General features: G+C 39.8%; 2 protein-coding genes across 4 annotated transcripts; one reads left to right on the forward strand and one right to left on the reverse strand.

Moving 5' to 3' along the window:
- Positions 1–7: 7 nt before the first annotated feature.
- On the forward strand, positions 8–17494 carry LOC5502467 (notchless protein homolog 1). The gene is made up of 18 exons (XM_048726138.1): positions 8–107; positions 213–336; positions 5096–5267; positions 5347–5392; positions 6005–6084; positions 6271–6347; positions 6863–6960; positions 7678–7714; positions 7819–7974; positions 8570–8608; positions 8679–8813; positions 9146–9242; positions 13288–13393; positions 13953–13995; positions 14277–14336; positions 14474–14530; positions 15231–15301; positions 16371–17494. The coding sequence occupies exons 1-18, from the start codon at positions 103–105 to the stop codon at positions 16381–16383; spliced, it is 1416 nt and encodes a 471-aa protein (XP_048582095.1). The 5' UTR covers positions 8–102; the 3' UTR covers positions 16384–17494.
- Positions 17086–24681, reverse strand: LOC5502465 (sodium- and chloride-dependent GABA transporter 1). Of its 3 annotated transcripts, none has more exons than XM_032370728.2 (12): positions 24319–24665; positions 22711–22772; positions 21806–21940; positions 21028–21349; positions 20683–20950; positions 20403–20506; positions 20193–20317; positions 20001–20113; positions 19425–19553; positions 18568–18936; positions 18083–18182; positions 17086–17549 (listed from the first exon to the last, which is right to left on the reverse strand). In XM_032370728.2, exons 1-11 carry the CDS (start codon positions 24354–24356, stop codon positions 18087–18089), a joined length of 1761 nt encoding a protein of 586 aa, XP_032226619.1. In that variant the 5' UTR covers positions 24357–24665; the 3' UTR covers positions 17086–17549; positions 18083–18086. The 3 variants fall into 3 exon arrangements, with proteins under 3 accessions (XP_032226619.1, XP_032226620.1, XP_048582094.1); XM_032370729.2 differs by having other exon boundaries at positions 22666–22772; positions 24319–24406; XM_048726137.1 differs by lacking the exon at positions 22711–22772 and having other exon boundaries at positions 24319–24681.
- Between the last annotated feature and the right edge of the window lie 1915 nt (positions 24682–26596).

Consider the following 26596-nt stretch of genomic DNA (forward strand, 5'->3'; position numbering starts at 1 on the left):
TGACCTAGATTATCTGCACGTGTGATTATATTTCGAAAACAAACCATTTTACGACAGGGATTTTTAGTAACTCTAGTGTTCTTCCATAAATTTTATAATAGAATGAGGTAGGTGTTTATTAGATTTTGGTGTCAACAGCTGTAGAAGTTTAGACGCTGCCAAATCCAGTTAGTTTCTTACCTTTGCTTTCTACTCTATTTGGGTTTTTCAAGTGACGGAAGAATTCTTGCACAGTTCAAGAGTGAGGATGGAGAGCTTGTTGGTGCACCATTTGACCTCCCTGTCGACATCACACCAGATAAACTAGAGCTTGTGTGCAATGCAGTACTGCAAAAGGTAGGCTTTTCACAATAATCAACAATTCATGGTAGCTCGCAAGCATATCCAAGTTTAGCCAATCATAACTATAAGTTTAGTTTTACATTGAGTAAGTCAGTCAGCGAGTCCCTAGACAGTCAGTCAGTGAGTCAGTCATCTATTCTAGTCTCGTATTACTGCTATTACTTACATCTTTCTATTCTAATAGCCAGTGAGTCATTCTGTCAGTCAATTTGTTAGTTCCTTTTGAATAACTGCTCTCATCTATGATATTAAATTGCTATCAAAGATGTGTGTCCTCATATATGTGACATCTCACGGGAAAACCAACCTCAGAGTTTTTCACTAGCCATTCTTTTTTGGTTTCTCAAAAAGGGAACAAACCCACATGCCGGATCGTATCCTAGATAACGTAATCGTTGGAAAGAATTAGTATTGTGACAAAACGTCCTCAAAAGAAAAAGATAAACTTGAGTGTGCGACTCGCAAGTAAACATTTCTGTCATAGCTACAATTATTCCACAGGGCCGAAAGAAAGCAAGCATCCCTGCTGTTGTTTCATAGAACAACAGAGTTTTCTTTCTTCTTGCACCCTTGGCTGAGAAGGGACTTCTCAGCCAAGGGTGAGAAGTCCCAAGGTCCTCTTGATACCACTGAAGATTGGATACTGTCATCGCAATTTTGGGGAAACACAAACTATGACAACGAAAAACACAATTCAGATGGATCATTGCAAACAGTTTAAGCAAAGCATCAGAGTGGTTTTACTTTGACCTACACTACAAGGCCTACATTGATCATTACACAGGGTTTATTTATCATCTATAGAAATGGGTTTCAGAGTAGGCCGTGGATATTGATAAGTAAGGGAAGTCAAATTCTTTTAAAAAGAAACCAGCGCTCTTTGGAAAATAGGTGGCAGTTCCGCCCTGAATAGGAGACCTACAATTGCTTTTGTTCCCTAAGGGTTTAGCACTTCATGTTTAAGACCAGATCATCAGCTTTGCTCGCGCACACTTTTTAGCATGCACGTTATAAGTTCAAAGCAAGTTCTTTAATTTGATATATTTTTCAGCAATGTCCTGGAAATAGCAACCTATCATTGGGATGTCTTTTTTGAAACACCATTGCCAAGAAATGTATGACTGAGCTACACAATTATTTTTCGCAGTCAGATAAATCACCTTGTTTCTTAAATGTTTAGGCCTGCGTCTAACTAGAGTAAGCGAATAATAGTAACTTATCGCATTAACTTTCCTTTGTTATTATTTCTAAGCGGGCTCTTTTTCAGCATGTCCTATTATTTTCCAAACAACATGCACAGAAGTATCGAGTAAGGTCGGTCAGATTACGCCACAACTTCAAACCGTGCGCACGATGAGTCTACCAGGAATGTTGAGTCTCGGAGAGATAGACCGTAGGGTGTTAGCGGCTCAGGCACTCACCTTAAATCTGAAGAAAGCCACTTCAAGCGAAGTTGAGACACTGGTGAATGCCCATGCTGAAGCCATTGGCAGTCCTCCCGAGTTCTTTTTTTTCCTCTGCTTTCTGTGTGTTCACACTTCATGGGCCCAGAAACCCATGTTGTTGTAAACAACCAGTTGAAGGAGCCACCCATCATATGGAATGTTGTTCTGGCAGACAAGGGCCAAAAGAAGTCTCCCGCGCTTAACCGACTTCTGTTCTATTCTATACTTCGATTCAAGCTATGGAGAAAGATCAGTGATGCGAGACAGAACAAGAGAGAGAACCAGAGAAACAAGAGGAAGAAGATGATCTACAAATATATATTGAACACTTTTCAATGGAAGAACCCCATTATACCCTCAAGCGCAATGGAGGCAGAGTTGTTGGCCTATACGACGAGATATCTCTACTGTACAAGCAGTTAGACTAGTACAAGAATGGGTTGTCGGCCAGAAAAACACTACTATCCCTTATCAACGGCAGTGCTTGGCGGCGCAACTCTCAGAGTGTTGTGACAAAGACGTGGTTCAACGTGGCTGGCTTTGTGCAGCCCGATGTTATCGTGAGCCTTCTCAATGGGAACGACTATAACGGCTTCTGCGACTGGCAGTTCTTTATTTGTCCTCCAGTGACAGACGCAGACTATCACGAGATGAAGACAATGCTGGAAGGACACAAGACTTCAAGGAAGTGTTTGATGTCCTTGACAAGGAACACTTGGTTGGTAAGCCTGAGAACTCAATGGGTGAGGGAGCGCACGAAGATGAATAGGAGGAAAAGAGAGCTTCACTGACATGACCGAGACCGTAAGAGCATTCTTTCAAAAGCAAAGGGACAAGTGGTCTGAGTTGCCACAGTTTTATACGCCCTTCATCAGGCAGTAACAAAGGTTGTGAATGGAGCTATGTAATCCCAAAGCAATACATGGACAAAGCATCGGAACTGTTGAACTTCCTTATCAGCCAGAAGTTTGCCTCCAACGTCTGTAGTTGCTGAAGAAACCATTGCGCCCACCTACGACGAGTATCGTGTGAAGAGAGTGCTCGAGCTTTCTTCACCAATCACTGTGACGAAGATCTCCCAGCACCATAAACAGAAACGCGTTGATAACAAATACCGAAAAGAGGAGGCTCTAACGTTTCATGGTAACCTTTCGTATAACCATTTATTGTAAATATTTAGCTTTTCAGATGTGCATAAGTTTTCCAATAGAACTGCAGAGACTTTTACGCTTTTAACCTTTTATATAATTTGTAAATAATTAGCTTTTTGTGTGAGCATGTTTTTGAAGACTGTATTGATGCACGTTTTTATATATTTCACTTTCTTATAAACAAATAAACAGCCATATCGATTAAAGTAAAATGTGTGATTTACTTTTCTTTAGTTTGACATATAAGATGTTTTGGCCTGGTGAAAGGGGCACTTACACGCATTTGCTATGAAATAAATATAAAATAGTGTGTAACAAGTGAAACTAAATGAAACTATGTTCTTTTAAATGGGTTGTATGCGGAGGATCTAGTTGGTTAGCTCTATGCAATGTCAGTGTTTGAGTAAAGCTACCTTCTCCAAAACCTAAAAGTACTGTTTTCAATCCGTTTCCATCCGCTCGATGTGAGACGTTCAAACCAAAATATTGAATTTATCTTAAAGATCAAAGGCCAATTAACAAACCTACAATGTTATTTTGGTTAGTTTATAAAATTTTGACTTCTTTCGAGCTCTTCGAAATAACCCTAAAATCAATGTTCAACCCTGCAATTGCCCCAGAATAGACATCGGTGTAGTTGACTGCTACGTTCTAAATATACAGAATAGATACTAGCTGTCTATAGACAGTCAATTGACGAATAAATTGTATAATTAGACAGAATAGACAGAATAGACATCGGTGTAGTTGACTGCTTCATTCTAAATATTCAGAATAGATACTAGCTGTCTATAGACAGTCAATTGAGGTATAAAGTGTATATAAATAGACAGAATTGACATTAGTGCTGCTTCATTCTAAATATACAGAATAGATACTAGCTGTCTATTGACAGTAAATTGATGTATAAAGTGTATAATTAGACAGAATAGACATTGGTACAGTGCTGCTTCGTTCTAAATATACAGAATAGATACTAGCTGTCTATTAGACAGTCAATTGACGTATAAAGTGTATAATTAGACAGTATAGACATTGGTACAGTGCTGCTTCGTTCTAAATATACAGAATAGATACTAGCTGTCTATAGGCAGTTAATTGATGTATAGAGTGTATAATAGACAGAATAGACATTAGTGCGGCTTCGTTCTAAATATACAGAATAGATACTAGCTGTATATAGACAGTCAATTTATGTTTAAAGTGTATAAATAGACACAATAGAAAAGAACAGATATTGGTACAGTGCTGCTTAGATTCTGTCTATTGACAGTACATTGATGTATAAAGTGTATAATTAGACAGAATAGACATTGGTACAGTGCTGTTTCGTTCTAATTATACAGAATAGATACTAGCTGTCTATTAGACAGTCAATTGACGTATAAAGTGTATAATTAGACAGAATTGACATTGGTACAGTGCTGCTTCGTTCTAAATGGTAGATTCTAACTGTCTATTGACAATAAATTGATAAATAGGAGACTCCTTGAAGAATATACAGTCTATACTGTGTGTGTATATGACAGTAAATTGTGTCTATATATACAGTTTTGACCAATATCATATAAACTGTCTATCCTGCTATACCGCACCTCACTCAGATGGACATTTTGTATCGAAGCCAGTGTTATTTCTCACTTTTTGTACTCGCATTTATTTAATCGTACATAAATAACTATGAAGTACTTAGTCTAGCAATTTAATGGATCGATTTTGTGCAAGTAATGTATTGGGGGAATAAAGGGGACAGTTGTGATTCAAACTCGTAAGGCTTTCTTTAGGAATGAGAACCGAAGCGAAACCGAAGCCGTTGGTAAACTCTCACTTTGACGATCATACCCTCACTACTGAAATTGCACAGGAAGAAATAAGATGTACTTAGTCTAGTAATTAGTAATCTAGGAATTAAAGCAGTTGTGACTTGAACTCGTGTTGGTTATCCTGTTAAAAATCCAAATAATACAGATGTCCAACTATATCTCCTTCTAGTACTGTCTCTTATTATTGCACCAATATAATGTGGGATTTGTTTCCATTCACATTACTTCCACACATTAACTCACTCTTTGTATTAACATACATTTGTATTTACTGATTAATGATGAGTGCAAAAAAAACAAAACATGACATTTCTTTATTGTGTTATATCACTAGGAAGAGACTGTCCCGTACAGTTTTTTTGTGAATGAGTCTGAGGTCATAGGTTCTCTACAAGACACCTTGCACAAGCAGGATGTAGAGACGGAAAAAGTTGTTGAAATAGTCTACCAACCCCAAGCAGTGTTTAAGGTCAGGGCTGTCACCAGATGTACCAGCTCCATTCCAGGTTAGTCAAGAGCTGAGAACATGCCTATGTTGTCACATTTTTTACCCATATTGAACTAAAAAATAAAACTTGTTTACAGGGCATACTGAAGCCGTGATCTCTGTTGCCTTCAGTCCAGATGGAAGGTACTGCTCATTGTGCTATTTTAGAGTATTTTTAATGAATACAATTACAATTTCTCGACAACATGGCTGAAGAAGAGTTTAAAGTTGTATAACTCAAGACCTTGGTACAATTAATAAAGATAAAAATATTTTTTCAACTACAGTCAGGAACTTGAATCACTGTTTCATAAATACTCCACAATTGTATAGCACAGCAATCATTATATATCGCATAGTGGTTATGTTGTTTGGGGTTTCCATGGCATTATTATAGGAAAGTATTGTAAAAAGTAACCACTGTGCAATAGGAGGTAAAAAATACAGGGATTGTTAAAGACTGGACGGTGAAATGTGTCTGCGTCCACTTAATAGAGGTGTCTGCTTAATGGAGGTATAATTTACTGAATTTAAGTGGCCAAAAAAATCGGACTTCAAATGGTGTCTGCCAAATAGAGGTTGTCAGTTATATGGAGGGGTCACTGTTAGTAGCTTTATGAAGGATGACATCTTTGTCCAGTAGTACCAAACGCATAGTATGACAGCACCAACATGCTATAAGGAGCAAATCATGAAATTAACCTCATAGTTCAATATGTTTTCTGCAAAGAATAATTGTGATGGATCCATTTGCAGATACCTTGCTAGCGGTTCTGGGGACACCACAGTCAGATTCTGGGATGTAACCACGGAGACACCTCACTTCACTTGTAAAGGTGAATTGGAAATTTATAGTACATATCAATATAAGAGAGTGATACTTGAGATGGAGATAGGCATTAGACAATTTTATTACTGAGCCTTGGTAACTAGAATGAACATGAGTTTCCATTTCCCTGAACTTCCATCCCTTGGATAAATATTGCAGTATTTTCACTCCAGTGAATGTTTTTAATGTCAAGGTCACATGCATTGGATACTGCATATAGCCTGGTCACCTGACGGGAAGAAGCTTGCCTCTGGCTGCAAAAATGGCGAGGTATGGAAGGGATCAGAACCCCGGGGATAGGACTCCCCATAACAGTAGAGGGGGTAATTGTACTACCTTTTTGAGGTTTAAAATTCAACTAACTGCTATCACTTAGGGGATGTTCAAAATTTTTCCGCTTCTGCTATCCCTTAGAGGGTCTCACGCTAGTTGATCATCACATCCTAATGACAATTGTCCATGAATGTAGTCAGAAAAGAGATGTACTCTAGGGTGGAAAACTGAAAATTTGCTTCGAGTTAGCAATTGCTCTGACCATGCCTAGTGTGCTATTTAGGGTAAGAATTGCTGTTGGCCACACCCAAAGTGCTATCCCTTTAGGGTTAATCACCCTTGTCTGTTCTATGGGAGTCACCCCCCCCCCCCCCCCTTGATCAGAATAACCCATTTTCAAATCATGCCCTATCCATGAAATTTGATGACATACAGTATTATCCGAGGCAGACAGTTCATTCCCCAGCATACAGGATAATGATGCAAATAATGTATGTATATTGGTGCTGCAGATCAGGATATGGGATCCAGCGACAGGAAAACAAATGGGAAAGACACTCAAAGGGCATTTAAAATGGATAACATGGCTTAGCTGGGAGCCTTTACATAGGTAAGAATTTGATCTTAGTTAATGAGCTGAAGTCATACATAAACTTTCAACCTGATTAATCAAACCCTTTGGGGGATGGGAAATCCGAACAAATTTTCAGGGGGGTGGTGAAGGGTGAGTCTTCTGACAAGAATATGAACACCCCAAAGAACAAAAAGGGACTTTATTATGCCATTGCAGTAACTTCACAGCACAGTTATTATCACATCTACTGTAGCTACAAAAAAGTTTGACTTTTAAATTTATACCATACCAGATTGACTTAGAATAGCTTTACTGTATTTCTCTTATTTGCTTATGCTTTATAGTTTTGTCTACTATTAGCACGTTGTTTGCGAACCAGAAGTAGACTTCCCCCCCTTGTGGGCGGGAGGTGGCCAACACCTGCACCCCCTGCATACGGGTCTGTTAATAATGTAAAATTACAACACTACTGTGGCAAAATTCCAGATGGGTTTGGCAGTGTTGTGAGCGCAATTGCAATCTTCCTCTAAGAAATTTAAACGCCTGAAGGACTTAAGTGTCAAGTCAATTACCATTTCTTGCAGGATTGGAGTGGGGTGTAAGTGGAAGAAAAAAATTATGGGTGAATGGATCATATCTGGAAGATTATACTTTACTGAGGGCGAATGTTAATCCACCCACTCTCAAAATGTTACAAAATACTACAAAAAATACACCATTTCTTTTACTGACATCTTGACTTTTCCTTTTAAGAAATCCAGACTGTAGATACTTGGCAAGCTCTTCAAAGGTGGCATACTTGATTTCATTATATGTTTCAAGAAATTCAGTAGAATACAAGTATTGTAATCTTTATTTAAAGAGGGTGATATTTTAACTTTTTTTGTTTTGCAGGACTCTTCTGTTAAAATCTGGGATACAGCAACTGGATCAGTTGACAAAACATTCTCCAGCCACACCCAGTCAGTCACATGCGTCAAATGGGGAGGGGAGGGGTTAATTTACAGTGCATCTCAGGATAGAACTATAAAAGTCTGGAGAGCAGAGGATGTGAGTATACATGACGTATTTCTGTTTTTACTCATGTATAAGATGCACTTATGTATAATACTCAACCGGATTTTTTGGGTCATTTCACAAAAAAGACAGGTAACTATTATTTGACAAAAATCCTAGATGAGTATGTTGAAAAATAATTGTCATGTTCGCCTTGAAGACATCGAAAACTATCAAGATGTTTTCCTTGATTTAGATCTGGTCAAAATAACACCTTGCGGAGTATAAATAACTTGACTAATTATTCACGGGTCAAATATTCAAGAGCTTTCTATTTTTTTAATTGTTATGTCATTTTTTTTATTTATAATACGCACCCCGATTTTGGAGTTTATTTTCACCTGAAAAAAATGCATATTATACATGAGTAAATACGGTAGTTAACAAATAAAACAAAGGGACCTGCGCTTATGACCACACCCTCCTACACCAATGAGACTCACTGTTACAGGAGTAAGGTGCAATAGGTAAGGAATAAAAGTTTAAGTAAAAACACAAAACAAAGCAAGATAGACCAAGTAATAGTTATCATCAGTAAATGTGCTGATTTGGGGTCATAAACATTCTTCTCTTGTTTGTTTTTTTGCAGGGAGTGCTGTGCAGAACTCTACAGGGACATGCTCACTGGGTACGATTGGACTATAGTTATTGGGGTGAATGATCTGATTGATCTGATTTTTTTTTTTTTTTTCTCACAGGTAAACCACATGGCTCTCAATACAGATTATGTCTTAAGAACTGGTGCATTTGAACCATCCAAGGGGACAACTTTACAAACTATGTCTGCAGAGACATTACAAAGTGAAGCATCAAAAAGATACAAAGAGGCCAAGGTAGGTGCAGTATGTACTGTAGAAACTTATTTTCAGTGACTGCGATATATATAAATTTTCCTTTTCAATTTCTGATATTCTAAAAGTTAAGGCCAGGCTAAATGCTGTGAGCAAACTGTACATTAGCATATGGCATGTATCCTAGTTAAGCTATCCCTGAAGACATTGGCAACTCCCTCTTGGATCACCTCTACCTTATTCTCTACCTTTCTCGTGTCAGTTCAACTGCCTCCAAAAACTTTTTTGAAGTAAAGTCCTCCGTCTACTGTAGTTACACCCACAGGAGACCATAGTCCTCTGCAAACATTAATATCCATCTCACTTTCTCTCAGGGGAGTAAAGCTGAGCGCCTTGTTTCTGGGTCAGATGACTTTACGCTCTTTCTATGGGAGCCTGAGGCTAAAACGAAACCCATAGCACGCATGACAGGTAAGGCTAGCAAAAATTACTGAAACCTTTGCACGCATGACAGATAAGACTAGTACAGATTGCTGAACCCTTGGTATGTATGACTGGTAAGAATAGTAAAAATTACTAAAACCTTAACACGCATGACAGATAAGGATAGCAAAGATTACTGAAACCTTTGCTCGCATGACAGATAAAACTAGTAAAGATTACTGAAACCTTAACACGCATGACAGATAAGGCTAGCAAAGATTACTGAAACCTTTGCACGCATGACAGATAAGGATAGCAAGGATTACTGAAACCTTTGCACGCATGACAGATAAGGCTAGTACAGATTGCTGAACCCTTGGTACGCATGACTGATAAGACAGTACAGATTGCTGAACCCTTGGTACGCATGACTGGTAAGGCAGTACAGATTGCTGAACCCTTGGTACGCATGACTGGTAAGGCAGTACAGATTGCTGAACCCTTGGTACGCATGACTGGTAAGACTGTACAGATTGCTGAACCCTTGGTACGCATGACTGGTAAGACTGTACAGATTGTTGAACCCTTGGTACGCATGACTGGTAAGACTAGTACAGATTGCTGAACCCTTGGTACGCATGACTGGTAAGGCAGTACAGATTGCTGAACCCTTGGTACGCATGACTGGTAAGACTAGTACAGATTGCTGAACCCTTGGTACGCATGACTAGTAAGACTAGTACAGATTGCTGAACCCTTGGTACGCATGACTGGTAAGACTAGTACAGATTGCTGAACCCTTGGTACGCATGACTGATAAGACTAGTACAGATTGCTGAACCCTTGGTACGCATGACTGGTAAGACTAGTACAGATTGCTGAACCCTTGGTACGCATGACTGGTAAGGCAGTACAGATTGCTGAACCCTTGGTACGCATGACTGGTAAGACTGTACAGATTGCTGAACCCTTGGTACGCATGACTGGTAAGACTAGTACAGATTGCTGAACCCTTGGTACGCATGACTGGTAAGACTGTACAGATTGCTGAACCCTTGGTATGCATGACTGGTAAGACTAGTACAGATTGCTGAACCCTTGGTACGCATGACTGGTAAGGCTGTACAGATTGCTGAACCCTTGGTACGCATGACTGGTAAGACTAGTACAGATTGCTGAACCCTTGGTACGCATGACTGGTAAGGCAGTACAGATTGCTGAACCCTTGGTACGCATGACTGGTAAGACTAGTACAGATTGCTGAACCCTTGGTACGCATGACTGGTAAGACTAGTACAGATTGCTGAACCCTTGGTACGCATGACTGGTAAGACTAGTACAGATTGCTGAACCCTTGGTATGCATGACTGGTAAGACAGTACAGATTGCTGAACCCTTGGTACGCATGACTGGTAAGACTAGTACAGATTGCTGAACCCTTGGTACGCATGACTGGTAAGGCAGTACAGATTGCTGAACCCTTGGTACGCATGACTGGTACGACAGTACAGATTGCTGAACCCTTGGTACGCATGACTGGTAAGGCAGTACAGATTGCTGAACCCTTGGTATGCATGACTGGTAAGGCAGTACAGATTGCTGAACCCTTGGTACGCATGACTGGTAAGGCAGTACAGATTGCTGAACCCTTGGTACGCATGACTGGTAAGGCAGTACAGATTGCTGAACCCTTGGTACGCACGACTGGTAAGGCAGTACAGATTGCTGAACCCTTGGTACGCAAGACTGGTAAGACTAGTACAGATTGCTGAACCCTTGGTACGCATGACTGGTAAGACTAGTACAGATTGTTGAACCCTTGGTACGCACGACTGGTAAGGCAGTACAGATTGCTGAACCCTTGGTACGCATGACTGGTAAGACTAGTACAGATTGCTGAACCCTTGGTATGCATGACTGGTAAGACTAGTACAGATTGTTGAACCCTTGGTACGCATGACTGGTAAGACTAGTACAGATTGCTGAACCCTTGGTACGCATGACTGATAAGACTAGTACAGATTGCTGAACCCTTGGTACGCATGACTGGTAAGACTAGTACAGATTGCTGAACCCTTGGTACGCATGACTGGTAAGACTAGTACATATTGCTGAACCCTTGGTACGCATGACTGGTAAGACTAGTACAGATTGCTGAACCCTTGGTACGCATGACTGGTAAGGCAGTACAGATTGCTGAACCCTTGGTATGCATGACTGGTAAGACTAGTACAGATTGCTGAACCCTTGGTACGCATGACTGGTAAGACTAGTACAGATTGTTGAACCCTTGGTACGCACGACTGGTAAGGCAGTACAGATTGCTGAACCCTTGGTACGCATGACTGGTAAGACTAGTACAGATTGCTGAACCCTTGGTACGCATGACTGGTAAGACTGGTACAGATTGTTGAACCCTTGGTACGCATGACTGGTAAGACTAGTACAGATTGCTGAACCCTTGGTACGCATGACTGGTAAGACTAGTACAGATTGCTGAACCCTTGGTACGCATGACTGATAAGACTAGTACAGATTGCTGAACCCTTGGTACGCATGACTGGTAAGACTAGTACAGATTGCTGAACCCTTGGTACGCATGACTGGTAAGACTAGTACAGATTGCTGAACCCTTGGTACGCATGACTGGTAAGACTAGTACAGATTGCTGAACCCTTGGTACGCATGACTGGTAAGGCAGTACAGATTGCTGAACCCTTGGTATGCATGACTGGTAAGACTAGTACAGATTGCTGAACCCTTGGTACGCATGACTGGTAAGACTAGTACAGATTGCTGAACCCTTGGTACGCATGACTGGTAAGACTGTACAGATTGCTGAACCCTTGGTATGCATGACTGGTAAGACTAGTACAGATTGCTGAACCCTTGGTACGCATGACTGGTAAGGCTAGTACAGATTGCTGAACCCTTGGTACGCATGACTGGTAAGGCAGTACAGATTGCTGAACCCTTGGTACGCATGACTGGTAAGGCAGTACAGATTGCTGAACCCTTGGTACGCATGACTGGTAAGACTAGTACAGATTGCTGAACCCTTGGTACGCATGACTGGTAAGACTAGTACAGATTGCTGAACCCTTGGTACGCATGACTGGTAAGACTGTACAGATTGCTGAACCCTTGGTACGCATGACTGGTAAGACTAGTACAGATTGCTGAACCCTTGGTACGCATGACTGGTAAGACTAGTACAGATTGCTGAACCCTTGGTACGCATGACTGGTAAGACTAGTACAGATTGCTGAACCCTTGGTACGCATGACTGGTAAGACTAGTACAGATTGCTGAACCCTTGGTATGCATGACTGGTAAGACTAGTACAGATTGCTGAACCCTTGGTACGCATGACTGGTAAGACTAGTACAGATTGCTGAACCCTTGGTACGCATGACTGGTAAGACTAGTACAGATTGCTGAACCCTTGGTACGCATGACTGGTAAGACTAGTACAGATTGCTGAACCCTTGGTATGCATGACTGGTAAGACTAGTACAGATTGCTGAACCCTTGGTACGCATGACTGGTAAGACTAGTACAGATTGCTGAACCCTTGGTACGCATGACTGGTAAGACTGTACAGATTGCTGAACCCTTGGTATGCATGACTGATAAGACTAGTACAGATTGCTGAACCCTTGGTACGCATGACTGGTAAGGCAGTACAGATTGCTGAACCCTTGGTACGCATGACTGGTAAGGCAGTACAGATTGCTGAACCCTTGGTATGCATGACTGATAAGACTAGTACAGATTGCTGAACCCTTGGTACGCATGACTGGTAAGACTGTACAGATTGCTGAACCCTTGGTACGCATGACTGGTAAGGCAGTACAGATTGCTGGTCAGGCTTTTAGAAGTATTTGCTCTCGAGAGTCAAAGCTAAGATAACTTTTTTGCGCACTGCGTTTTGTTTTGTTTTTGCTCACTGCTATTGGCTTTAAGTGCCAAAAGAGCAAAAACAAAAGAGCAAAATCAATATTTTTGTTGCAATTGCGGTTTAGCTATATGTGCACACTAGCATTATAAAGTATCTGCGACCCTTCCCTTCAAAGTATCATATTTCCTCCAGGCCACCAAGCGCTGATCAATCAAGTCTGTTTCTCTCCCGATGGGCGGCTCATCGCGAGCGCTGCGTTCGACAAATCGGTCAAACTGTGGAATGGCGAAACAGGGAAGTAAGTATGAAAAGCTCAAAAGTAGGGGCAAACAACTGCACGGATAAACCAATCAGATGCGTGCGACGGATAAACCAATCAGATGCGTGCGATGGATAAACCAATCAGATGCGTGCGACGGTTAAACCAATCAGATGCATGCAAGCGTGCGCTGAGCCGCTTGAAAATGTCAGTACCGTCGAATAAGCGCTTATTTAATTTTTCATAAAAAGTGTTTTTAGAAGGTGCAAGAAGTAAAAATTGCCAAAAATTATAACATGTCAAACTTTTAATGTTAAAATGTTGTGGCGAGTAGGACTTTCAGTTTTCGTTACTTTCTAGCGTACAGACCCGTCTTTATCGAAGCCTATTGTGCAAAACGGTTCAGGCGATGCCCTTATTCAAGCAGGAGGCGATTTTTCGGGGGGGGGGGGGCTCATTTGAAGGAAGAAAGACAGTTATCAAACAGACTATCAAACAAAAGATCTCGGAAATATGACTTTTTATTCTACTGATAAATACAAATATTGAAAACTTGGAGTAAATAGAATTTTTTTTACCATCGGTGACTTTATTTCAGATTTATCACATCTCTTCGAGGTCACGTTAATTGCGTCTATCAGGTGAGCCATGATATGTGATAACGCGATACTGGTGATGGAAAACGGGGGAGAAGAGACCCTAAGTACGTAAAACCCTCCTAAAATAATGGATGATTTTGAAAACATAAACCCACAGATATGCCAATCGATTGCTTCATTATCATCAATTGCAGCATTGGACATTAAATGAAAATTGGAACTTTTGCGTGCAAATCTTTTTTTGCCTACTGAGACACGCCCCTTTGTTAAAAAAAAAAAACAGCTAAATGGATTTAGTAATGAAGGCTGTACTTTGTTTCCAGATCGCATGGTCAGCGGACTGCAGGCTCATATGCAGCGGCAGTGCAGACAGCACATTGAAGGTGAGTATGGGTCATGCGCATGCGCAAGATGGTGTGTATTGGAAGGACTTTTAAGATAAATGCATATCGATAACCCAATTCCTCGCTCTGTAACACGTGTTTGTCAAAATTATTGATTATGCTCTCGCTTTTACCAGGTCTGGGATATGAAAACAAAAAAGCTACTCTACGACCTTCCTGGACATGCTGACGAGGTAAGAATCAAGTGTCCAAACCTGTCGTGTTTTTATTCCTTGAGCATTTCTCTATGCTTGTGCTCTTTAGCTGTTTATTCTTACGTATACTCGTTTGCTGTATTTTTAGTGATGTGTAGGTGTATAGCCTTTTTCATTTACTGTATACTCTTTTGCTGTATTGTGAACGTTGTGTAGGTGTATAGCGTTTTTCATTTACTGTATACTCTTTTGCTGTATTGTGAACGTTGTGTAGGTGTATAGCGTTTTTCATTTACTGTATACTCTTTTGCTGTATTGTGAACGTTGTGTAGGTGTATAGCGTATTTCATTTACTGTATACTCTTTTCCTGTATTGTGAACGTTGTGTAGCTGTATAACGTCGTTGTGCACTCTACAATTTGTGATGTATAACGTTTTTGTTGCCCGTTAGTTGTTGTTTTTAACGTTTTTGTTTTGACTATGAGTGTCCGGTAGGTGTGGTTTATAACCTTTTTTTATCTGACTGTATGCCCGTTAAATGTAATATATAGCGATTTTGTTCCGACTCCTGCTTGTTGTGGAGTATTTGTTGCTCTGTTTATACATTTGGTTTTATGTATTGAATCTTCAGGTATATAGCGTTGACTATATAAAGCGATTTTGTTCCTACTCCTGCTTGTTGTGGTGTATTTTTTGCTCTGACTGTTTGTACATTTGGTTTTATGTGTTAAATCTTCAGGTATATAGCGTTGACTGGAGCCCTGACGGAGCACGAGTTGGAAGTGGGGGCAAAGATAAAGTTCTAAAAATGTGAGTAGCATCACAATCTATTTATACATTTATGTTTGTGATAGGCCGGGGGGATTTAGCTTTATTAAATATGAAGGTCTACTTCATTTCTTGGAAATGGAGTCACAATCAAGTCACCAATAGAGCCATCAGCCACAATAATCTATGCTAAAACCTCCATGTTTAGGAAAAATTGTATGCCTGCACTGCATCATCGGAGTCCTGGAAACACCTTGACAGAGGGTGGGAAAATTTCTCCCCCATCTTTTTTTTTTAAAGTCTCTTTGCCCCAACGACAAACAAAACATTTCCAGGTCCAAGGAACCCAGAATAAGCCTGAAAACAATTTTTGAATAAGGTTGGGTAGGGTAGCAAAGATGTACCACATTGGAGAGTATGAGGCCATTCACCAGAAAATTTCTTTCTCACTCAGTGAAACCCAAACAAGGAATTATCCCATTGAATCAACCTCAGTGTGCAAACATTCATAATCACAGCATTAATTATGCCCAAATAGACTTCATGGTGTCCTAAAGCACTCTCCAGATGTCATAAAGCTGTATTTTTTAAACACATTACAAGCAAAACTGTTGTAAGCAACAGGCTGTAGCAGTTAACACAAAAAAACCACAATGCATTTTTGGAAACTTCAAGGCATACCATCTTGGTAGTATTGGACTTGAAATGGGGGGGGGTCTATTTTTCTTAAAATTTTGCTCAAAAGTACCCTTGAGTGAAAGGCTTAATATACATTTTTTACTTGTTTACTAAGCACGAACTCGCAACCAAAAAGGCCAAGTGATCAGTGTAAAGTGGATAAGTTAGTTCGTCTATTACGATTAATTACGGCTAAGGTTAAGAGCCACACAATACACGCTGGTATGACTAGAAAAACTACGGAAGCAAAAAGTAGAATAACTAGGTCGGCCTAGGTGTGGTAGGATCAGGATAAATAAATGAACAAAAGGTTGATTTTATCGAGAACTTTTTTTTTCCACCCTTACCGCACGAAACCCAAAACACCACACGAAACCCTGTGTGAGAGACTGTCTGTACAAGTATTATTAATGCATTCCAAATCTACTTTCAGCTGGAGGGCGTAAACACTTTGAGGGAAGTTTGTGTGCCAGAGCTTCGCGACCAAGAAGAGCTGCAGTACATAATCTTTGTGCGCTGTTATGGCTGTGGAGGAAAATCCCACCCCCACCGATGTAAGACTCCTGTCGCGCCCTCTGCTCGATTAGTCCAGGGCCAGGTCTCTAGAAAGCAGGTTAACCGCTAACCCAGAGATAAATAAGGTTGTTATCCAACCAAATGTCTCGATAACCATGTTTATCCGTGTATAAGCGCTAACCTGCCTTCTAGGAACCGGGGCCCAGGGATTTTACGAGAAAGTAGGTCACCTCGAAAATGGTTCTTCATTCTTACGTTGCGCAGGGATTGGGTTGATAAGAAACAGCATGCTGTGACGATTTTAGAGGACGAAATACAACATGGCGTCTTAAACGATTTGATGTGATACAGAAAATGGTAGGTTTTGGCAATAATTCTGCTTCCGGAATATTTTCGTTTGTGGGTAGGTAGACATCATGTTGAATTGCGTACCCTAAATCATCCCAGTATGTTGTTCGCTTCATGCAATCAAATTGCAACAAGATTTACTATCATATTTAGGAAACATTGTTTAGCAAACGGCTTTTATTTCCGCTGAAAGCTCTAGGTTGGGTATCTTGCAAAAGCAAGTGATTTTATTTCCTAGTAAGGTAGGGATCTTTGGTGTAACTAGTACAGGAGAAACAAGCAGATTGTTTGTTGGTTTATTTATTACAAACTGATTTAATATCTTTAACACCTGTTTAAATACTGCAACTACAATATGGCTGTTTTATATGGTAGTCTATTATTATGTGAATGTAAATGTTTTTGGTAAATGTAAAATAAAATATATTTTGAAACAGTATGTAAGCCAACTTTTAAACAAAAGTTCCCTGGAATTACAATTTTAAACTCAACTTAAATAGCTTTTCGGTGACACTTGTTCATTTTCAAACACATGGAATTTGTATAAACTATACTTAACTTCATTTACCAATTATTATTCCGTGATGTTGATTCGATGTAGTTAGTATATTTTGCTGTTCATATTCTTCTGAATAAATAATATTTTGTACAAAGTTATACTTCAAACAAGGAACGTCAATTTTATTGTTTTAAGTCTGGTTGGTCTTGTTGTAATGGTAGTCAGTGGAAAATATGTACATCTTTTTATCTGCAAAATAAGAAGAATCAGATTATTAATATTTGAATTATATTGATTGCTCACATAAGGAAAAAAAAATACTACAACTTTCTTGCTCCTGGTTTTATATAATTTTGAAGGTATAAGCTGAGACGAAAGCGTAAGAGTCTTATGTCGCGTGAGAACCGGCTCGTCGTAAGCGCAAGAAGAACAGGAAGTTTTGATAATCTAACCTCTATGCTGCGCTCAGGTAGCGTGAAAAATAGATCGACGTAAGCATAAGCGGAACATAAGCATAAGTTAACCCGTCCAGCTTGAGCTTGTTAAGGAGGTATGGGCACAGACTACGAACTGAGCATGCGTTAAACCTCACGCGACATAAGACTCTTTCGCTTCCGTCTCCGCTTATGTTGTCGTGAGAGCCAGCCTAAAAAGACATTTCCAATGCTAGAGATGTCACATGATGAGTTTAACACTATTAGTTGACTGTTTGCGAATGACAAAAACTCAATTATGCAGCAGTTCCTACTTGAAAAAAGTGAAATGGCTTGTTCCATACTCACCAAGTTAAACCTTAAGGACTTCAACTCTCTTTGACAGTCCTTCTCTTCTCTCAATCTCTTGTAGGATATTCCGGTCAGGTTTAAGTAAGAATGTTACACGCTGTTAAACAAACCAAAATAAAGGAAATTAGAAGACTTCTAAGTGGTCCTACCACTTAGTATGATAAGACAGGCTGAGAAGCAATAAATATGGCTAAAATAATTTTAACATGGTTGCATTATAAGGATTTCTTTGCTTTTACTTGGTCTACTGTCCCTTGTATAGGCAATAGGCCATTCCAGCTATAAGTTTGCGCGCGCATAACCATAGAAAACCTACCTCAACTACCAGAATGCAGCGTGCGCTTTTTGAAGCTTACATCAAACGAAGTGAGCGCTGCATGCTGGTAGTCGAGGTAGGTTCCCATGGTGAGTGCGTGCGCATGCTTATAGCTGGAATGGCCTATTAGCAGACAGAGCAACATGACTTTAGATTCTCAACTCACCTCTCTTAGGGTCCCTGGAGTTTTCCAGATCATATAAATAGCATTTCCAGGAATGAACAACATAGAGGACAGCGCAATGACCCAGCCGAAGAACTCCGCCCACTGGGGGTACTTATAGCTGCCATAGCTGACCCCTTGCCAAAAGATAATGCTGTAGAAGAAAATGCCTGCCATGACAGTGGGTGCACAGAACTTCCAAGTAAAACGCCACCATGCAGCTGGCCTTGAGCCCACCATGTCCTCAATGTCTTTAGAGAAACGATCAGCACCATATATCCATGCCAGACAGACAGTTTCAAAGAATCCCAGGAAAAGCAGTGAAACGCCACCAGACTGATAGTCAAACAGATTGAGGACATATGCTCCACCCTGAAAAGAAGCATGAAATTAATTAAAAGGTCAGGCAAAGATGGGGTCAAACTTTAATTTAAAAAAACACTAGAGAAGGTAATAACTAAAATTGACCAAAAGTAACTAAAAGATAATCTTATAGAACTAGAGTTCAAACACTTGTTTCAAAGCATGGAGAAGCACAGTTTTCCCTAAAAGCCACCGAGATATATTATGTACATTTCACGCATCATTGACTATTTCCCTGCATTTGTTAAAAATGTGTAGAGATCCATGATTCCTTTCATCATAGAACTACCATTTGCAGTTTGCTTTGATGTTTCTTTCTACCTTGGAAGTTTATATGGAACCAAATATTCGATTTCGATAAGAAAATCTGATGCGTCTTGACAGGTCGACGGGCAAGCGACAACTGAAGGTGTTGCTGCCCTGGGCACTCATTTTATAGTGCAGTCTCATGTTTCATGCACCTAGCTAATAAGACCATCACCAAAAGTTATCCTTACCTGAGTAACGTTGGTTATTCCAAGCAGGAAGCACAGAAAGCATGCCACAGCAATGAACAACTCCTTGCGTTTCCGGCACACAGGGTACTCATCAATAATGCCTGTAATGACTGCTTCCATCATGCCAAACTATACAACAACAACAAGCAAGCTGCTTAGCCAAGACTGCACTATGCACACATACACTGGATTTTTAATCAACCAAAATTGGTCACCGCCTTGCTAAGTTGACCATTAGACAAGGGAAGTGTTGGTAAACTACTTCACAGCTTCTCCCAACATGGTTGACAAAGAGAGCCAACAGGAAGTTTTCAACAGTGCTATAGTTTGCATTAAAGGGAATTCATATGCTGTAACTTGCATGTCTTCATAGAAAGCTATTGTTCTTTTTTTTTTTTTGTCCCTCTTAACATTAACATAGCCTTTTAAAGAGCAGGATTTAGCTATTTGTACTGTGTCGTCCAACTACTCCTGCCATCCAACTACTGCAAATTATGACAAGTGGACTTTCTGAGCACAACAATAAATGTGTTTTTACTTTAGTATAATTTACAAACATCAAATAATTTACTGTACCTGGCTGTCAAGTCCCAGGGTGAGAATCATGAAGAAGAAAAGGATCGCCCATAGAGGAGAGATGGGCATTTGTGCAATGGCCTCTGGGTACACAACAAATGCAAGTCCAGGACCTACGGCAAGGCTCCAGGGTTAGATCATTGAACACAGACCATTGTAAAGGCAATTGAGAGTCAAATAAAGACCAATTACCTGAATTAGCAACCTCTTCAATGGGCTTGTTTAGTACATGAGACATGAATCCAAGAGTAGAGAAAATGACAAAGCCTGCAAACACACTGGTGCCACAGTTGATCAGAGAAATGCTGATGGCATCCCTAAATGAAAACAAAATTAGGTTGAGAAACTGTGTACAGAATATCACACAGCAAACTGTTAAAGTGATACTCTGGTACGTCTTACTTGAAAATGTTGTTATGGAACTTGTTGTAGCTGCCCATGGCAACAAGGGAGCCAAAGCCAATCCCAAGAGAGTAGAAGATCTGTGTGGCAGCAGCAACCCAAACCTATTAAACCAATCAGCAAAATAACTTAGACATGTGGAGGAATAATCCTTTGCATAGTCATTTGAGAAACAGGAACGTAAAACAACAAAGGGTTGAAGCTTTTAACTGAATGACTTTCTGATTTGCTGACATTTCAGGCATTAGCCCTTTGTCCAAGCAAAAGAGGTATGCAGTACCTTAGGGTCCTTTAGTCTGTGCCACTCTGGCTTAAGGTAGAATGCAATCCCTTTGTCTGCTCCTGGGAGGGTGACACCACGCACAAACAGGATGAACAATACCAGATAGGGAAACGTGGCTGTGAAGTAGACCACCTTTCCAGATGACTTGACCCCCTTCCACATGCAGAAGTAGACACCAACCCAGGCTAGAATCAGGCACACCAAGATCTGCCAACGGATCTCTCCAGCTTCACCAATGCCATCACTCAGTCTTAGGATATAATTCCTAGGGGTAAACAAAAATGTTGATATGTTAGAGCACATCTTAATCTAAAAATGTTTGGCATAAGGATGAATACTTACTCCCAGAACTCTAATGACGGAGATACTTGGTTTTCAGGAAAGAGACATTCTGTGGTGGCGTTTGTTGCATTGGCAGCCAGTACAGTTGCATTAGCTAGTGTAGAGTTGACAAGCGAATTGTTACTTCCACTCCCAAGAGAACATGACATGCTTTCTGGGATCCTCCCAGCATAACAATTGTCCGTATTCCACCAGTTATCGCAGTGCTTCCAGAGCACCTCACTGCGGAAGGACACGGCAAGGAAGTACAGGCACCAGGCAATGATCACGTTATAGTACACACAGACCAGGAAGGAGATCACTATGCTGGCAAAGCCAATACCTGGAATGTATGAATAGGGAAGCTCACTTAGGAACAGACAGTAACAAATTATGTTGGATCACTGTGCTGGAAAGGCCAATACCCACATAAGGAAACATGCTTAGGAGCAGTAACATAGATGTTGGGGAAATGCAAATGAACCTATTAATTGCTCTGAAGTGATAGGTTTTTCCACATTGCTTTTCAAGGACTATGCACCAGAGTAAGATAAGAAGACCAAGATTAATTCTCACTAGAACACAACAGCAAGACAAACACAAATACTTAATCTTCTTGTGTTACACTTGTTTCCTATTAATAAAGGCTCTCAATCTTTGAAGACCAAAAACAGTCCTTAAAGACTAAAATTCCATTAGAACCATAATATCTTGCACCAAAAGTCACATATATTTATATATCTAAAGAGGGTCATTTGCCAACTCAAATAAATGTTAAAATGATAAAAGGCCCACTAACCTCTAAAGAGAGGGCAGATAGCACCCCAAACCCCAATAGGGCCCAGACTGAAGTACTGGCCAGCAGAGAGTTCCATGAAAAACATGGGCATACCACATAGCACCAACATGATCAAGTAAGGAAGAAGAAACGCTCCTAGGTGGATAAAGTCAAAGTTAGTCATGTTCATATAGACAAGCAAGTGTTATGAATAGCTTTGATACTCCCCCAAATGTCATTAATAACAAATGTTGTCCTATTCAAGGTGGTTTGTGGTAATCTAAATACTGTAACTCGAATTTATTTTTGTTTTTATATAGTATGAGTTTGGCTATGGCAAATGTGGAAAAAATCAAAATCAAGAGGGCTGGAGGATGTTTATCATCAGTCTTGTTGTGTTCCAAATCTGGTCCAGCAGTCCCATTTAGATTGATGATTGTGCCACACATGCCAGGGTTAAGATTTTAATGCATGAACAAAAAAGGAGAAACTATTTCTAATTATACATAACTCCAAAATGGAAGTGATCATAATACACATTTTGGTTGATTGTGTGGCCTCTCCACCCCTGCCAACCCCTAACCCCCATAAACACCCATACCCCCATAAACACCCACACACTCCATGGAAACCATTCTAAATCTCATTGAAGGAATTTCTCCGGGCCCCCAACCATCCCAAAAACACCCTTTCAACCTGTTACCATTTATAATGAAGCCACACAATCTTATAACAATTTGGTCTTTCAAAACAGTTAAAACTTTTTTTGTACATGCATAATCGCAAAAAGGAATGTCATTTTAGTTTAAATGGAATGGAGATAAAAGCGTCATATGATTGAAATGAATTTGGAATAGATGCAAGGTAATGCTGGCTTTTACCGGCCATACGTTGGTATCATAATCACGTTCATATGCTCTAACCACCTGGTAATTTTCCCCGGGGAGTCTCAGGGAAACGGCTGATGGTGTGGAACAAGGACAAATGCCTTTGAATAAGAAATAGAACAATCATATACATCACTCATTTATGTTAGGACAAAAATAAAAATTGTTATTAAATACATCAAATTTATTTTAAGCAACATGGGGCAACAAAAATAAATTCCCTTACCCAAAATCAATATTTTTCAGTTTCCAACCTCCCATTAAATACAGCCCTGGGCTAATTTAACATAAACGTAAGGCCCACAGTTAGCATAATATAGATTGTTAAATACAAATCCTAGGAAATACGTAGGGATGAGGGCGAAATATTATGCAAATCGATAAAAAAAAAACTTTACAACCGAACTTCACACCTAAGCGTCTACACTGTTACTAAAATAACTCTTGATACTTTAAATAAGTGATTTACCCTCACCCAACCTTAAATGAGCTTTGAGATAGAAATCAAGAAATTAATAAAGTAAGCTGACTATACTGTTTTTAAAAAGACAGATGTTTTCAGCAGCATAATTCAAAAAGGTGAACGCATTTGAATATGAAGCTATTCTCTTATACTGCAAGCCTTTTAAGCCTATAGACGTCAATCCATTAAAGATAAGTTTTGCAATATCATTTTCCATATGCGAGTAAACAATGAAACCTGTTACTGAGCTTGCTTTGGGGAAACGAGTTAATCTATTTTGCTAGATTTTGTTTTGAAATCCTAAAATAACTTCCCATTGCTCAAGTTATTATGCATTCCGTAAAAATCCTGCCATCGACATTCTTAAAATCCTGAAAGCTTTTTAATCATCTACAGACGAAACACGCCATATAAGATATTTAATCCGACTTTAAAAGGGTGGGGGCAACGCTGTTTATTATTTCAAACCTGTTTGTATACACTGAGCTGAGGTTTATGTCTTTAGAATTTGGGAATTCAATACAAAGATAAATTTTAAGCTTGTACATTTTGCAGTTTGAATTGTGGATGAAAACTTCTTGTTTTATCTTTTCACAACGCAACGAGTAGCGCTCATTAAATAAGCTATCACATTTGTCTATCTTTCTTTGTGATAGCAATGTTCTAGTACCCGGGGTAGTTTTATAAATAATTTAGAACTTCAAAACCAATGGTCGGGCGAGCATGAAATTACAAAAAAACTTATCAATACTTAAACATACACAGTTCTAAAAGAAGAAACAAAAATAATCATTTTTTTCCTATAAACTTTCGAGTGAATCACTGTAAAAAAATAGTCTGAGTCTTGGCACGAAAGTTATGCTAGATAAATGATTTATGATTTCCACATACACAATCACTTTTTTGACAGCCAATGACGACACAAAATCTGATCAATTTTGCATTTTCATTTAAGAATAGCGTTCGCCGCGAAAATCACAAAGAAAAACAGCAACGTTGGGTCTAGGGAATGAATTCGTACACAATAACTCTAAATACGTTTTGTAGTGTGTGATAGTTTAATTAAACCATGTGCTATAAGCTTGCCAGTCGCGGACGAATGCTTTTCAATGGCCACGAGGTAGTAACTTTATTCAAATCCTACTCCTTTCTATTAGATATTTGACTAAATATAATGTATTTACCTCCTCCGTTGGCGTAGCAGAGGTAGGGGAACCTCCATACATTCCCGAGACCTACGGCAAAGCCGATACAAGACAAGAGAAAGTCGGCTTTTTTACCCCAAGTCTCTCTCTCGTCTTCAAGCTGAACTTCGCGCTCATCTAGTTCACTCTCTTGAGGCGAGCCATTCTCCCTTTCGGGAGAAAGGAGAACTCTTTCGCTGTTATTCTTGAGCACAAAGTCTTCGGTATCCATGTTGGACTATTTTGGAGTTGTTCGAGAGGAGTTTTTTGGGGGTCTTTTTTTAGTGTCAGAAATACCGCGAGCAAAGTAACACTCGATCAAACCGCCTCGTGTTCTGATGCTACGCAAACGCGCGGGAAGTGAATATATCAACACTAGCCTCGATCCCATGTACCACCTGCATAAAAAAACGCGCGCATGTCAATTAATATTCAAATTACCAAATTTTGCCCTTTTTTCGCCCACAAATACTCAAATCTGTACCATCTAGACAAACATTTCTAATTATAGAGTGACTACAGATACATTTGATGCTTTTAGGCCGAAAAAGCGACGAAATTCGAGCTTCCGCATATGAAGGTTCCCGTATGTTAGATGACGTGATTAGTAAAATTACTAGACGAGCTGAATAGTGTAAAACGCCTGGGGAGACCGGAACGCTGAATATATTAGTTGAAGAATATGAACATATTAGTTGAAGAGTAACATTGTGCCGTCTCATAACAGTTTGAATTTTTTTCATTTTCTTGCCCCGCATGGCAAAAAAAAAATGTTTTTACATTCTTCATATAATATTTGCGTTCTTTCTAGAGTTAGGTCAAATATTCTGCTCTCTCTCTCTTCTTATATACTTTATCTCACATCTTCTCTCTCTCTCTGTTTATTTACGTATATATATCAAGTCTCTCTCAGACTCGCCAAGCTCAGTGGCGCATGAACCCCGTATTAGCTTACATCAAGAAACTGAAAATGAATATAAGACAATCTGAATTGGGCACTTCTGCTGTCGGGGGGGGGGGGGGGGGGGGAGCTCCGAAGAATCCACCCCACTCGAATGAGACGAAATTAAGTAACACTGCAAGCTAGGAATAAGATCTCGCAGAGAAACGCAAATAGCCCTCCCATCTCATAAAAGTGCGGGCCCAACTCAAAAGCAACATCAAGTAAATCTATGAACTAATAAACATAGAAATTATCGAATAAAATGTAGTTCGATAAGTTAAGATCCAACTAAGCCCTAACTGGCTATACGATTTCCAGTTGGCGGGGTTGCACTGTTGTGGGTTGCGAAGGATATACGTTTAAGCTGGTAAGGGAGGCGGATATCAAGCACCCGTCACGTGGTTTCAACTATGATAAGATTAAAATCTCACGGCTGAAGACGACTGTGCCCACATTGAAGATAAAAAAATACGGGAAATCAATTTGTTTTACCATCTAAACACACAATTTCAGTAAAAATAATCGTATAGATTAACAGGTTGATGACGCGTGAAACTTCGTAAACAACTTTTCATACAGCTTTCTAAAACGCAAAATTAAAAGATAAAGAATTTAATTGTCGATTATTCAAGAGAAAAGTATTTGAGTCGAAGCTACACAACTTTTTCTATACTGGTTGTCTAGTCATATAACATATTTACCCGAGAGTTCCACAAGAGATGCTTCTAGAACTCCTGCTTTGAACTCCCACGTAGCGCATTCATCTGATGCGACTTTGGGAGGGTTGCTGCGATACAACAAGATTTGGCAGAAACGAAAATCTACTTACTAGTGGTCATTCTCCTGAGTGAAATCACTAAATTACTTTAGCTTTGCATTGTTATGAAATACTTTAGCGCTCGCTTAGGCCAATACGTGATTGCCATAGGGTGTTAATTTGCATTTCTCGAAACTCAACGTGTATCAGTAAATATATGGAGAGAAAATGTAAACGGATAATAAAAAAATTCGAGTTTTTATTGTGATATTCGCTAGCATACCGTTTTGGGACCGGTTCGTAGAAAGCAGGTTAGCGGTAACCCAGGCATAAATACGGCTATCTCGACATTTGATTGGATAAAAAAGAGCATTCAGCCCTGGGCTCTGCGCGGTGACATTGAAGGCTGTTGTCGCCTCGGTGGCGCAAAAACATAATTATTATATGCATACAAAAACACATACTGCAAAGTTATATCTTCTAGAATGCTGCCTGGGTCAGACGGTTAACTTGGTTGCATGTAAAACGATACAGATTACAACGGTTAAAGCAGTATTATGTCATGCGCCCCTCGTCCG

The sequence above is a fragment of the Nematostella vectensis genome, chromosome 4, assembly GCF_932526225.1.
Source record: "Nematostella vectensis chromosome 4, jaNemVect1.1, whole genome shotgun sequence".
Lineage (NCBI taxonomy): Eukaryota > Metazoa > Cnidaria > Anthozoa > Actiniaria > Edwardsiidae > Nematostella > Nematostella vectensis.